The 15,044-nt window shown below is 38.1% G+C and overlaps 1 protein-coding gene across 2 annotated transcripts in view; it reads right to left on the bottom strand.

Moving 5' to 3' along the window:
• exoc4 (exocyst complex component 4) overlaps positions 1-15,044 on the bottom strand; it is a 447,737-nt gene that overhangs the window by 82,351 nt on the left and 350,342 nt on the right. For both annotated transcript variants that reach the window (XM_028814392.2, XM_028814398.2), the window contains exon 12: positions 9,602-9,738. In XM_028814392.2, coding sequence (XP_028670225.1) covers positions 9,602-9,738 — 137 coding nt within the window. The remainder of the gene's footprint in view (positions 1-9,601; positions 9,739-15,044) is intronic.

The following is a 15,044-nucleotide window of genomic DNA, read 5'->3' as shown; positions in this document are numbered from 1 at the left end:
GTGATGGTTAAATCAGTTATCTGAGGATGCAGACTTTTTAAAACTCTTTTTACAGTTGTTTTATTTCAAAGACACATGCTTAAAGCCTGGGTTGCTCATGATTACCAGTCTGTTAGTCATGGACTCCAAACGGACTGGATGTTATTTTCTGGAGTGGCAGAGAAGAGAAAATGTTTTTTCTTAAAGGGATTATGCAAGATAGTAATCAAAGTCAAAGCAAGGGTTTTTTACCCAAATATCCTAGATTGTTACCAAAAATAGTGCCATAAAGAAAACACTGTAAGAACAAAAAAAATATATATTAAAAACAAAAATAAGTTATTAAATGTTTAAAAATAAGTGATTTAAATAATAAATAATAAAATTCTAAGGATTTTTTTTACAATTCAAAGCAATAAGTTTATAAGGAGTCAACTCAGTAAATGCAACATTGCAAATGAAGAGTGGCTAGAAAGCTTTGGCATTACCTGTGCCATTCATGATATCAGTCACTCCTAATATTATACTCCGGTTCTGGACCCGACCGCTTGCTGTACTGTATCGCAGGGGGCAAGGGTGGGTGGGTAGTTGGCCAGCTTAACTCTCACTTTGCATGCTCTTAATGATGCTATACCACCTAGAAGGTTATTTTCACTAGGGATGTTGTTGACTGGAGTTTTTCTTTTGGCCCCCTCTTCTTGAAACTACGATTTGTGACACATTTGTTAGATTTTATTGGTAATAGTTGAAATAAAATATATGGATCTCCTGTTAATTGTTTAAGTAAGTGGTTACTATTCTGAGAAAGCTTTTTATTTATAAACCTGTGTAAGTGCCCTGTGCCAGTTTTCAGTAAAATTATATAATTTCTATATGAACTATATAAAACATATAAGAATAAACTGAACTGAATTAAATATCTCCATGGCTCTGGTTTCCACTTTGAACAAAATGATGTTGTTCAGATAAGATATTTTGTTCTATCCATGGTACTTAATGAGAAAAGAAAAAAAAAACAAAAAACAAAAACTACACCCATGATAATGTTTCAAATAAAAGATTATTTCTTAAACAAGCATATTAGGGATGCAGATGTCAGTTAATATGCTATGTTTAGGGTACATCAGTGACTGCATCATCATTGTGCAATCATGGCGGTTTATTGGGACTTGTCTATGTACCATTCACTTTATAACATCTGCATGGATATTTAATAAAATTCTCTGTGGAGCAACAGCCAATTTAGACCAACTGGTCAGGTGATGAAACAATGGAAGATAAGTCTCTTGGTGAAAGTTTAGATCCCTGCAACACCTGCTTATGAGCCTTCCAATTACACCCCTCAAGCACCATGTAACTGTGTATATAGCTATTTTGTTTTACTCAGTCATATGGAAGAAATGCTGACTTTTCAGGAATGTAAATGCTGGCAGTTTTTTTTTCTTTCTCTATTTCGTGCGTCCTCGTTTTTGAAGTAACTGTAGCCAACTTAATGCTGACAGTTTGAAAAAGAAAACAACTGAGAGACACACCGATCTTAAATCAAAGAGTGTCAATCAAACCAACATAATTCTGCAGGTGTTATAGAAAACGATAAGGCAAATATACATTTGCTAAATACATGTGATAGCTACTTTTAGCTTATTCATTTCATTGTCCCACGAAAATCACACTAGCCAAGTTCACTTATGTAAGGAATAGTGATGGATAGAACATTTGAGGTCCTGGGGCAGATTTCCTATGGGTTTAAGAGCAGGGGTCTGATGGGGCAAATCAAAGAAATCTATTTTCTTCATTTTATGGCTCCACAGCTTTACCCTTGCAGTGAGATTTCAATTACTTTTCTATTGAAACACAATATTACCCAGCTTCAGTTCCTAGCAGAAGGGCTCAAGTTTGTATCCATTGTTTCTTTATATTTTGCCCTATTCATCTTTCTGTCAATCCTGACAGGACTGTCAGTTCCTCCTGCTAAAAAACATTATTACTGTATATCTGACAGGTGTCTTTAGTCAGGGTGACTTACAAAATCAGGATATGTTACAATAATTTACATATGTATTTTTATAAAGTCAAGTCAAATTAAATGAATTGCTAATGGTAATTGACTCAAGAAATAGATACTGAAACAGAAATACAGATATTGTGGTTTAAAGTGCCAGTGACCTAGTTACTATACTTGGCCTATGTTGTCGCGGCACAACTCACTATGTCACTGGGACATCATGGAAGATAGATAGATAGATAGATAGATAGATAGATAGATAGATAGATAGATAGATAGATAGATAGATAGATAGATAGATAGATAGATAGATAGATAGATAGATAGATAGATAGATAGATAGATAGATAGATAGATAGATAGATAGATAGATAGATAGATAGATAGATGGACTTCAAGGCTCCTTCTTGTCCACTTTGATCCTTCTTGTGGAGTCCTTGGATGACCAATATAATTAAATGAATATTAGCCCTTAATTGTAGTGACTGATTTTTGCAATGGATCCATAGTCAAAGTTAATTCCCATAAACACCCAGTTTGTGTGAAAAGGTCTAGGCGGTGTAGTGTCTCCTAGTTTTATAGTCTTTTGTTAATCTACGCATTTTAATCACCTTATTCCTGAGCAATTTATTTTATGTGTGAAGCCACGGAGTTACCCTAATACACAAGTTTGATTGTGTATGAAACATAGTATTTCAGTTTTTGACTTCAAGATCTGTTGAGAAATAGATCACTTTTTATTTAACTTTTTTTACAAAAGAAATAGGCGGAACAAGATGGGTAAGTCACATCTGCAATTCAGAAAGATCGGAATTCTTTTGAAGGAAACATATTTGATACCGTGCTGAAATCTTAATAAACTGCCTCATTCCTTTATTAAAGTGCATTGCATGACATTAGCAATTCAATAAAACAAAGGCTATCAGTGCTATAAATTCTTAATCAACATCCACACCAAACTGCCTCTGTAGAGGAAGATTAAGTTTTAATTTTTTTACAAAACAAAACTGCTTTTTATGTTCTTTAGGTTATAGAAGACACATCCAAAATGTATATTGTCACGCTTGGGTCACAGATTTGCACAGGAACACAGGAGGTTGTAGAAAACAGGGACTTTATTCAAACACTGCAAACATTTGTCAGCGTAGTACCGCACGAGAGGCTTATCACGCGACAGAGCCGCGTAAGGTAAGGAGAAATGTGAAGGTAGTCTGTCAACATTTTTCAGGGGTTTTCCCAGGAACGTCTGTATTCACTGAGGGTGCAATCAGCCCCCCAGCTACTGTAATATTTTAGATGTTATTATTGATACTATTGTTTAATAATAGGACATTTCTCTCACATATGAGAAAAGATTTTGAAATGACTACATGTAGACACAATAAGTTATCAAGCTAGCCATGAAGCAAAAGAAACAAAGTTTAAATGAATACTGAGCAAGGGGGATCCATCTCCCAAAATTCTAGGATTGGATGAGCCTATACTGAGAAACCAAAGGTGTCCTCACAGGATAGTAAAATAGAGGTCCACATTGGCAAGGTACACACCTGGCGTGAAAATTGTGATAGAGCCATACCAGAGTTTTCCCATGTGTATTCAGACTACAGTTAATAATGTCTGTCTCTCTTTTGCTATTGCCTATCAAGAAGGGCAAGTTTAGGCACCTATTTACATTACAAAAAATCAATCAAACAATGATTTGTTGGTGCGAGGTCTGTCTAGACTGGCATCAGATCATTGTAATACCTTCTGACGTCATGATCATCATCTGATAAAATATAGCAATACAGATTTAAATGTTAAGTAAGCTGAGAGCCTCTCAAACACCTGTAGCTCGGGAAAATCTACTAGCTATGAACTGCCTAAAGTGGAATGGCAACAATAACATGGAAGGAACACACACTGTGTGGGTATTTCCCGTACATCGCTTAAATCACCCGAGATCAGATGCCTCATCTTGGATGAGTTAATGCCGGTGAAACTCATCCGGGATAAGTCGGTTTTTCAAATGCAGCCATGTAGTAGATTAGTCAAGCTGGATCCAAACATCCGAGATGACTGCGCGCGCCCACGCTGATTGAAAAGCCCATATATATTGAGTCTAGAAAACATGATCAGCAAGTCTTTGATAGGCTGCAACAAAATGTCGGAAAAACGGGTGCATTTTTTCACACAAGTGGAGCAGGGCTTTTTACTCGAAGGATATGAAGAATTTCAAGATTTAACATGCACAAGGAGTAACACTGCAAAAGCAGCCGAAACCAGAAAAGACAGCTGGCAAAAAGTGGCCAACAAATTAAACGCGTAAGTACTGTGCATTGTACTTACTGAATGCAGCGTTTCATTTCCTATGTGTCAGATTAATTATTATTTAATGTGTCATAATTCCAGATCAAACGTGAGCACAAGGAGAACATGGGAACAGGTTAAAGTGAAGTACAAGAATATACTTCAAACTGGTAAATATTGGTATATAACTATTTAAAGAATTGTTGACATAAAGAATCATATATAATATAAAAAACATTAATTTTAAAGCTAATAAGAAGGCAGACAAGCAAAAAACAGGTGGAGGTCCACGCGGTCCAGACCTAACCCTGCAGAAGAGTTGGCTCTCCAGCAAAATGCCCATCGCCCTGTTTCTGAGGGCATTCCAGGGGGAAGCTCCTCAGAACCAGTGGCAGGATGCAGTGGTCACTTCATTTCAGGTAAAGGATGGTCATTGCACATATTTGTCCTCAATGTGTGCCATACGTATGTTCCATATAGCCCTCTTTTTTTGTTGGGTCAGTTGCAGGGAATGTCATATCCCTAGAACCTGTGTCTGACCAACGAGATATTGACGAAGGTCAAATATTTGATGAAGACACTGTGTCTGATTATTCGGATCTGCGTACAATCCAGTGCCCCAATCACATTTGGAAATCCTGGGTAATGAGAATGTTAGGCTGATTGTGAGATTTTTTTATGGAACTGTGGGTATTTTTTTCCTGTGTATTACCTACCTGCAATGGCAAGAAATGCCTCTTTTATTGTCTGCACATGCAGGTGTTCAGGAAACACTATGAAAACCCAAAGGAAATATTTCAGAGCCAAACATACTTTACAAATTGCCTGGCAAACTGCACTTTTACTTTTCCTATGTAAAATCTTTTAGATAGATTTTCTGCATCGCCTACAGTATATAAAAAGAGTGCCGCTTGCAAAAAAAAAACTCTAAGCAATGCATACTGTCTGTATGGTTGTGAGAGCCTGACTTCGCCTAGTTTGACTTCGAATATAAGGTGCTAATAAATATTTGAGGTACAATATTCCCCCTTGGCTAAAGCAGTATCTTTCGAAAAGAAATTTCCTCCAGGAGCAATAAAGGATATTGCCAATCGCGCAAAACCATACCTATATGAAATTCTCTTCTTATAATTTGTGTACCGATATCAATTGGTCGCTCATTCATGAACGGCGAAGCCATGACTGAATGAATTCCATGCACGGACACTGATTAAGTGTGTGAGCTAATCCTTGTTTACATAGAACAAACCTGCTCCGAGCAGGTTTGAGGATTTGGATGTGCTGCTATGACAACACATCCAGCAAGAGTTTCGAAAAACCAACAGATCCAGGATCAGGCTAAATCGTCAACAATTACATCCGGCTAAACGAGTAATCCACATAGGAAAAATACCCCCTGTATGATTCAAATTGCACATCCAGTGGCACCACTAACTGCTGTATCGTTGTTAAAATCTAACTAATCTACATACACAACTGTTCTTTCTGCAGTATGATTCTGTGCTTCTTTGAAACACAAGCACTTTACTGCCACTTTCATTTCCACAAGGGCACACATAGGCTTTGTTGGTGGCTTTTTTCAAATTTACCATGGTCATCCCCAGTGGTGGATAAAAATCAAGATTACGGTGCCTAACTTTAAGGGAGCAAAAGGTACTGGAGCTGTTTGCTAGCATGAGCTGCATGGTCTCAACTGGGAAAAGCTTGAATCAAATGTGCAATTTAAAAAAAAAAAGAACAACAGCAAATCGTTCTCATTTCAATACAAGCGATGACATTAAAGCTCATTGGTAAACTGGAAAATTTAATTTGCACATGTATACACACACACTCAAGGGAATCAGAAACACTGCAGGACCAACTGGCCCAGCCGCTCAGTCAGAAACAGTATAACAGGAACTGGTATACAGTCAATTTCATATACTACAACTAGCAAAGTATTTTTCAAATAAGTAATTCCATTAAGCATATGATGGAAAATTGAAAAAAAAATTGCTGAAGAAGATAAAGTACAGAGTTATTATAAACATAATACTAATAAGTTAAATTACTGAGGGAAGCTTATTACTTATTTTGCACTAGATCTTGTGGAGCTGTGCCCTACTGCTCCTTAATGCAGAAACACCCTTGCACCTCACCAATCTCTGTAATCTATGGTGAAACTGAACTAAATATTATATACTCAATGCACTTACATCACACTTATTCTTCAGGTACCTTGCATATTTTCAACCACATTTTGTGCCACTGTCCCACACTCACACTGTCACATCAGTTCAGGTTGAGGAGTGTGCACTGATACAGTGTATTGCCGAACTCACCGCACAATGAAACAGAAACAGCTCAGAATCCTGGTTGGCAACCCCTCACACAGACACGTGGTCCAGTCCCACCCTCCAGAAATGACCATCTATCTGCTGCAGCCTGGTGTTATGTGGGCGTCCTCTTGGCCTGGTCCAGCTGCTCAGGTCCTCAACAACGAGAATCCTGTGAACCGGATCACCCTTGGGGAATCATGCCATGTGGCCGTAGTACCGTAACTGATGCTACCTCACGATGCAGGTAATTAATGTGCCTCAATTGGAACTCAATGAGCAGCCGCTCATTCGACACAAAATTAAACCCATGGTACCCAGGGATTCTTCGAAGAGACACAGTACCAAATGAGTCCAGTCTTCATCTCAGGTCATTGGATAGTGTCCATGTCTCGCAACCATACAGCAAAATAGGAAGCACCAGACTCTAAAGACTTGGACCTTCGTCCATTTGCAAAGATATGGGGAACACCACACACTCCTTTCTAGCGACCTCAAGACACCCCATTCAAGATCAGTGAATCTTTCTTCACCAACAGATTTCCCACAGCGGCTGGACCAACCAACCCTGCCTAACAATCAGTCCATGCAAACATTGAACAATGTAGGTGCAAGAACACACCCTTGACAAACCCCAGAATCAACAGGGAAAAATGCAAAGGATCTGCTTCCACTCTGCAAAGCACTCACATTACCAGTGTACAGTTTGGCCAAAGATATCCAGCAACCCTGGGGGGATCCCACTATAGTGACAAGAATTCTTTGCCTACATGTCAGCCAGTAATGAAACCACTGGTAGTCCTCTCCCACTTGTGACAGTGTTCAGAATGCTAGCAGATGAGGTGATATTGTGTAATGAAAAGTCTGTTGTGATTTTGTCTTTCTTTGCTTGAAAAAATCCTAATCCACCTACCATAACGTGATGGGAAGAGAATGTCCAATTCTATTTAATTTTTTTAAATCATTTTTTTCATCCATCAAATTGTGCACAGTTCTTCAAATAATATTGAATGACAACTTCATAATGATTTATCTTGGGGTGTCAAACTCAGGTCTTGAAGTGCCACAGTGGCTGCAGGTTTAAGTTCAGGGCACTTTCCTAGTGAGTAAGCAATTATTGCTGCTAGGAGAAGCAGAGTGAGCCAAAAGATGACCAGCTAATGCAAGGGTCTGAAACTGTGTTCCTGAAGGGCTCCCATTTTCATTACAATCACTTTCTTAATTGAAAGCCATTTCTTGTTGTTAATAAGGTACATGATTTAATTCAATTCTATTGTTAGTGCTGTTAGGCATTAGCACCATAAACATGCTTTGTGGATCAGAACTGATCAATATTTCTCAGATCTTCACTTTTTCCTCTTCAAATATTGCTTGTTTGTACTTATCATTTACTGCAAGTAACTAATATTCCCAGTGCTACTTTGACAATTCTAAGAAGCAGTCATCTTTTGACCATAAATATGGCTTTGAGTTACTCCTTTACATGCAGAGCTGTTTATTAGCTGTCTTTATTACAGAGAAAGAAGGTAGAGATGGAAATTCAAATATAAATTATAAAATCCCCAAGATACCACACAATAGGGAGACTGAGAAAGAGGTAGTGAGAACACCCAAATTATCATTAAAGTATTAGTCTTTTAATATACAGTATGTACCAATAACTAAATTTTGGCCATTTCAATAAAAATAGTTTTTAAACTGCCACTGGCAATGCAAGGCCAAATAATATTCACCTGCACCAATACCACATTCTTGATGTGTTTTGCTACAGTTCTGACTATATGAGGATAAAAACAAACACAGAACAGCATACAGAGACAACAGATTCATTTGGTATAATAATCCATGCTCATACAAACAGAAATGTGACTCATTTCAGAATTTCATTTCAGAGAGCAGCACTGTCTGAAATATTATTGTTTGTCCTCCACACATTCCGGTAAGTAAAAAATCTGAAAGAAATCACACTAACAATCATAACTTGGAAAACTCAATCTCTCACTCTCCTTTTTATAAAGACTAAAACATGAGAGACCAAGTTGCTTTTTTGATAGGTAACAATTTGGCATTATATTTAATGTCCATTGTTTTAAGAAGGGGTGGCATGATGGCGCAGTGGTAGCGCTGCTGCCTCGCAGTTAGGGGACCTGGGTTCACTTCCCGGGTCTTCCCTGCGTGGAGTTTGCATGTTCTCCCCGTGTCTGCGTGGGTTTCCTCCGGGTGCTCCGGTTTCCTCCCACAGTCCAAAGACATGCAGGTTAGGTGTATTGGCGATTCTAAATTGGCCCTAGTGTGTGGGTGTGTGTGTGTGTGTGCCCTGCCTGGGGTTTGTTCCTGCCTCCTATGTTGGCTGGGATTGGCTCCAGCAGACCCCCGTGACCCTGTAGTTAGGATATAGCGGGTTGGATAATGGTTGGATGGATGGATGTTGTGAGAAGTACTGCTTTATTTTAAACTTGTTTCATATAAGTTATAGCAATTTTTAAGCTGAGCTATATTTATGTCACATTCTGATAATATAAAGACATGGACAAGGTATTATTTAAGTTTGTAGTGGTCTGTCAGAGCTAAACAACAAGATGTATCAAGGCAGCATATTTTCATACAAACGTCTAACTCAAGGTGGTTTACAAATACATAAAATTAATAAAAGAGAAAAACAAATAAAAGAAACTGAAGAATCCCTAACAGGAGTGAAAGTAAATTAAATTCACATACTTGATACTGTTAAGTCTCCAGTTCTTACAATAATGTCCTATTAGATAGAATATGTTGCAGAGAAAAGGCCAGGCAAATATAACATCTAGCTACTGTTTTAAAGACAAACAGCATTCTCCTGTCAGTGATACTCTCAACTTGAAATTCAGAATCTTGGGCCAAAATTCATAGAGCAATTTGATGACATTAATGACTACTAACTTACAAGTGGCCAGATTTTTGACAGATATCTTAGCACAGGTATTTTCCCATTAAAATATTAATAATAATTTATGTTCATTTTGAAAACAATTACCTGTAAGCAGTATTGCAGATTTCTTTGTATTCCTTTAGTTTGTCACACACCATTTCTAAAAACTGGTTGGAATAGGCACTAAGGGAATGCATTAGATTCATCAAATCTTGGATGGATTTCTCCACAACAACTGTGCTCTGAAAGACAGAAAAATAAGAACAGCATTATACAAGACATGTTTACACCATCTATTTGAAACAAGTCAGCTTCTGGAACTTCAACATTTAATGAAGTTTTGAGAGTATGTTACAGTGACCCACTGATGCAAAAATGTTAACAAAAAAATAACACTGGTCTATAAAGGATATTTTTTGTTTGCTAATTGGGAACTTCAGAGCAGCTCTTTATTATGTTTTTTACACTGATTCCATATATGAAATCTGAATTAAGCCAGCACGTCAGATTTTTAAGATACACATCATTGACGTTTTGACACTTTTGAATATCAATATACAACACGATATCTAGAGTTTGAACTCTGTCCCACCAAAATTGTTTTGATGTGTTTATTGTGAAAAGAAGACGATACCAGAGACATGTTAAAAGTATATTTATGTAAATTGACCTCAATATAAAAGTGAGGTCAGTGTGCCGAAAAATGTTGGAGGCACTTGCTTTTGCGCATGTACTGCACATCTGTCTCTCTTTGCAAGAACCAACAGAAGTCACCCATCATGCTTGGAGTGAATTTTCCCCGATATCAGTTTTCCATCACCTTTATATCTTGATGAAATCTTTCCCTATACTCATCGCTGACATAGTCCAGATTTGGTGGAAAAAAGTCGAGATGAGAATGTAAAGAAATACGTCTTCAGTGACATACTGGCTCCCATAAGCTGATACGCTTTCAGCATGTTCTCAAAAAGCTCAGCGTTATTCTCTGCTCTGTGACTGTCAAGAAAATTCTGGACAACCCACACAAATGCTTCCCATACTGCTGATTCAGTTGGCTTCAGTTTCCTTTTGAACTCATCGTCAAGCATCAGGTCATGGATTTCAGGGGCAACAAAAACACCTTCCTTAATTTTATTTTCACTTTTCTCAAGACCAAACTTATTTCTTAAATGCATTGCCGTTTCCGTCCATCGCCTTGACAGAATTTTCAAATTAATGGTGAATCGAACGAACAAAATGCCCTGAAATGCAATGTTATGTTTAACAGTACAACCTCTACCTACTGCACCGTCATGTTTGAGTTGTGTCATTATGCTTTAGAGCAGGCATGTCAAACTCACTACCATTGGTGGGCCGCTTCGACTGCCATACGTGCGTCAGCGGGCAGCACTGTACCAAATACTATTATACAAAGTTACTGTAACTTTCTTTCCAATACTGAAAACTTTAAAAAATGCAACACTTAAAGTTTAAAGAAAAGCAATTTATTTCCATACAATCTCCATGCAACAGCGTACAATTAGAGTCTTAGCCTCTTAGCTAGGTCCTTATTATATTACAGTAATCCCTCCTCCATCGCGGGGGTTGCGTTCCAGAGCTACCCGCGAAATAAGAAAATCCGCGAAGTAGAAACCATATGTTTATATGGTTATTTTTATATTGTCATGCTTGGGTCACAGATTTGCGCAGAAACACAGGAGGTTGTAGAGAGACAGGAACGTTATTCAAACACTGCAAACAAACATTTGTCTCTTTTTCAAAAGTTTAAACTGTGCTCCATGACAAGACAGAGATGACAGTTCTGTCTCACAATTAAAAGAATGCAAACATATCTTCCTCTTCAAAGGAGCAAACAAATCAATAGGGCTGTTTGGCTTTTTAAGTATGCGAAGCACCGCGGCACAAAGCTGTTGAAGGTGGCAGCTCACACCCCCTCCGTCAGGAGCAGACAGAGAGAGAGAGAGACAGATAAAAAAATCAATACGTGCCCTTTGTGCTTTTAAGTATGCGAAGCACCGGGCAGCATGTCGCTTCACGAAGCAGCTGCACAGAAGGTAGCCAACGTGAAGATAATCTTTCAGCATTTTTAGACGAGCGTCCGTATCGTCTAGGTGTGCGAACAGCCCCCCTGCTCAATCCCCCTACGTCAGGATCAGAAAAAGTCAGCGCGAGAGAGAGAGAGAGAGAGAGAGAGAGAGAGAGAGAGAGAGAGAGAGAGAGAGAGAGAGAAAAGTAAGCTGGGTAGCTTCTCAGCTATCTGCCAATAGCGTCCCTTGTATGAAATCAACTGGGCAAACCAACTGAGGAAGCATGTACCAGAAATTAAAAGACCCATTGTCCGCAGAAACCCGCGAAGCAGCGAAAAATCCGCGATATATATTTAAATATGCTTACATATAAAATCCGCGATGGAGTGAAGCCGCGAAAGGCGAAGCGCGATATAGCGAAGGATCACTGTATATTCATTATATTATATTCATTGCTTATATAGGAGTCTTACAGTGTGAGATCTATTTCTTTTGTCCCGACACTTGGCATCTCTTGTTAGTAACCAGTTCGTCAATATCAGGCTTGAAATCTTGTGCAGCTGCAACTTTTCTGAGGGATGAAAGGTGCTTGACATTAAGTCTTGAGCGACGTGGGGTTTTGGTAGCTTTCATTAACGAAAACAATTGCTCACAAAGGTAAGTGCTTCCGAACATAGACAGTACTCTCGATGCCAACTTACGGATCTGCACATACGAGGGTGGCAGGTAACCATACAAGCCTGGCACACCAACTTTGTTGCATTTTGCCTTCAGAATAGAATCTGACTGCAGTTCAATCAATTCCTGGATATTCCCAGGCGCATTCTCAACATTGTAAGAGTATGGTGAAGTAAAAAGCGCAAAGTCCTGTTCGTGTGAACTGAAATTACGAAAACGCTCACTGAATTCATTGCTCAGTAATTCAAGTTGGAAAACAAATCCTCCAAAAATCAAATTTTACTTTACTAAGTTTAATGCAAGGTTCATATTGTAAAATAAGCTGATATGCAAAAAGCCCCCTGACCTACACTAATTTTACAAACTCAAAATCACAAAAATTTGTTAATTAACAACTCACCAGCTTCTCGCGTCCACTTCAGATCTTCAGCTGTAGTCTGCACTAACCGTTCGTTACAATACTAGCACAAAATTACATAAAACCAGAGCAAAAAAAACGTGAAAATATGTGAGCTATTACTACTCGCGATGGTCAGTTCTGCCCAATGGCCAGTCTCAGCAGCCCAGCCAGTAGTGTAGCCTGCCATGGGTGGCTATAGGCTCGTGGTGGCCCTGGGCAGAGAAAGAATTGGTGGCCCCTTCGCCCGCCAATGTCAAAATGGTATCTTATTCACGGCGGATGTCCACGTCCGTTGCGGACACTGCATAGCCGCCTCGTGCTCATGACACCCTTCTAAATGCGCGTGTCCATAACTTGAAAACCAAGTGGCGGCCCATGATATTCTCATTATGGCAGAACATGATCATACTACATATAGCTTACTTCTCTGACTCGAGCGACATTAGTAAATACAGCGTACTAATTAACAAGAAACACAATGTTTTTCAGCCACATTGCTGTCAGCTGTGTCGTTATTTTCTCTTTCTGTTTTATATTCAATATATATTGGCGTGGCGGCCCTGTGCAGGTGCACAGTTTGCACATGCCTATGGCCGCCCCTGCTGCAGCCTAGAACTTCAGTTGCGACGTCGTGGCTCATTAACTTTGGACAAGGCTCGTGGCTATACTAGCAGATGACGTTTCCAGTACCGTAATGCCATGGGAAAACGCGCTTTTGTCAGAAGTAAGAAAAGTCAATAAGTAACGCCGAAGATGCAGAATGATTCAATCACAAACAATAGTAATCAATTTGTACAAGTTTAGTGCTAACTAGGATCTATCATGTGGGGCCGCGTGTTTGACATGCCTGCTTTAGAGTCATATAAGACTTGGTAATCAGTAACACATATTTTTTCTGCTAATTAAAAATTAATAATTTTTAGATAAAATTAATAATGACAAGGTAAACAACTCATACTGTTTACTCATTACTGTTAGTAATGTGTGGTGAAATCATTTATCTCATTGGCATCCCTAGTGGAATTACCGGTATTTATCAAAATGGTTATCTGCCTTTACTGTCCAGTCACCCTAGTTGTCCAAGATCTGGAACATCAGAACTAAAAAGATGGGAAATGCTGGACGAAAACGGTTTTCAGATTTAGGCTCAACAAGTGAAACCTGTTAAAGTAAAGGTGAAAGACTCCCAGTAGCAAAATGCTTGTTGACCAGTGTAATCTACAGAGTAAATGCATACAGTCAACTTCTCTGCATGTCTACTGCACTTTAGCTGAAAGACCTTTTCCATGTCAAAAAGTATACAATGATATACTGTGTCAGTGCATATGGCAACTACTGTATCAGCATTACCGTTATTACAGTTACAGTTCTTAATCAACATTTATGTGAAGTGGTAAACATGTAAAAGATTTAGTGATCCAAACATTGAATGAAAAGGTTCATGCTGTGCTGTGTTTAAAGTATATGTGTGGGAGTTTAAATTCACTGAATGTTTGCATTTTAACTGCTCTGAATAATTAATGACTTTCCCTAACTAGTCTAGAGTAACTAGTCCACTTAGCAGATAAGAAACTGGAAGTAAATAAATAATGAAACAAACAAACAAATAAATAAATAATAATAAAAAAATTATCACATTTTTGTTTTTAGGGCAATAGTTGTTCTTCACTTGGCTCAAAATCACGGCAGAATTCCTCTAAGCTTTTCTAGAGTGAAAATTGCAGTGGGCTTATAACAAAAAGAACAGGTGTTTAATTAATGTCACTGTTGAACAACAAACAAACGCAGAAGTAATAAAATTAATTGCTGCTCATGTATGCTTATGTCTATGGAAATGCATCCTTGTTACTGCCAGGAAATATTCTTTTAAAATATATTTAACTGTAGGGCTTTAAAAACGGCTACAAATCCATTTATCTTATCCAATAATATTCATGAAAATGTTTTTTTTTGTTTACACAAATGAGTCAATCGTAATGAATTTATTAGACAAAGATCAATGGTGGACCCCGAATGTACTTAAATGTAAATAATCAAAATAATAAAATTATACAGTAGATCAAACAAAAGTGCTAAGGTATAAATTTCACCTTACATGTGGTGCTTGACTCTAAAACACTTGACATAAACAACAGTGCTGCTCTTCTTAATTTAAGCACAAGCACTTTCCATGACTAACAGTCATTTCACACAGCATGCTGGGGCCTCTCCTGTTTCATAGGTCGATATTTGGTAGGGCAGCACAGGAAAAGCTACTTTTTCGCTGGAAAATAGCCCTTTGTTTTGGTGGGTATCATTTCTGATAACTTGATTATTTTAAGATAAAAAGAAAACTTAAAATAGAGCAACGCATCCAAATAAAAGCTTTAATTGCTTTAAAATAAGAGTTTATATTTGCTGATTATTGAATATACATACATGGAGATGCATGATACTGTTTAAT

The sequence above is a fragment of the Erpetoichthys calabaricus genome, chromosome 1 (genome assembly GCF_900747795.2).
Source record: "Erpetoichthys calabaricus chromosome 1, fErpCal1.3, whole genome shotgun sequence".
Classification (NCBI taxonomy): domain Eukaryota; kingdom Metazoa; phylum Chordata; class Cladistia; order Polypteriformes; family Polypteridae; genus Erpetoichthys; species Erpetoichthys calabaricus.
This window is presented reverse-complemented; position numbering and strand designations above follow the sequence as displayed.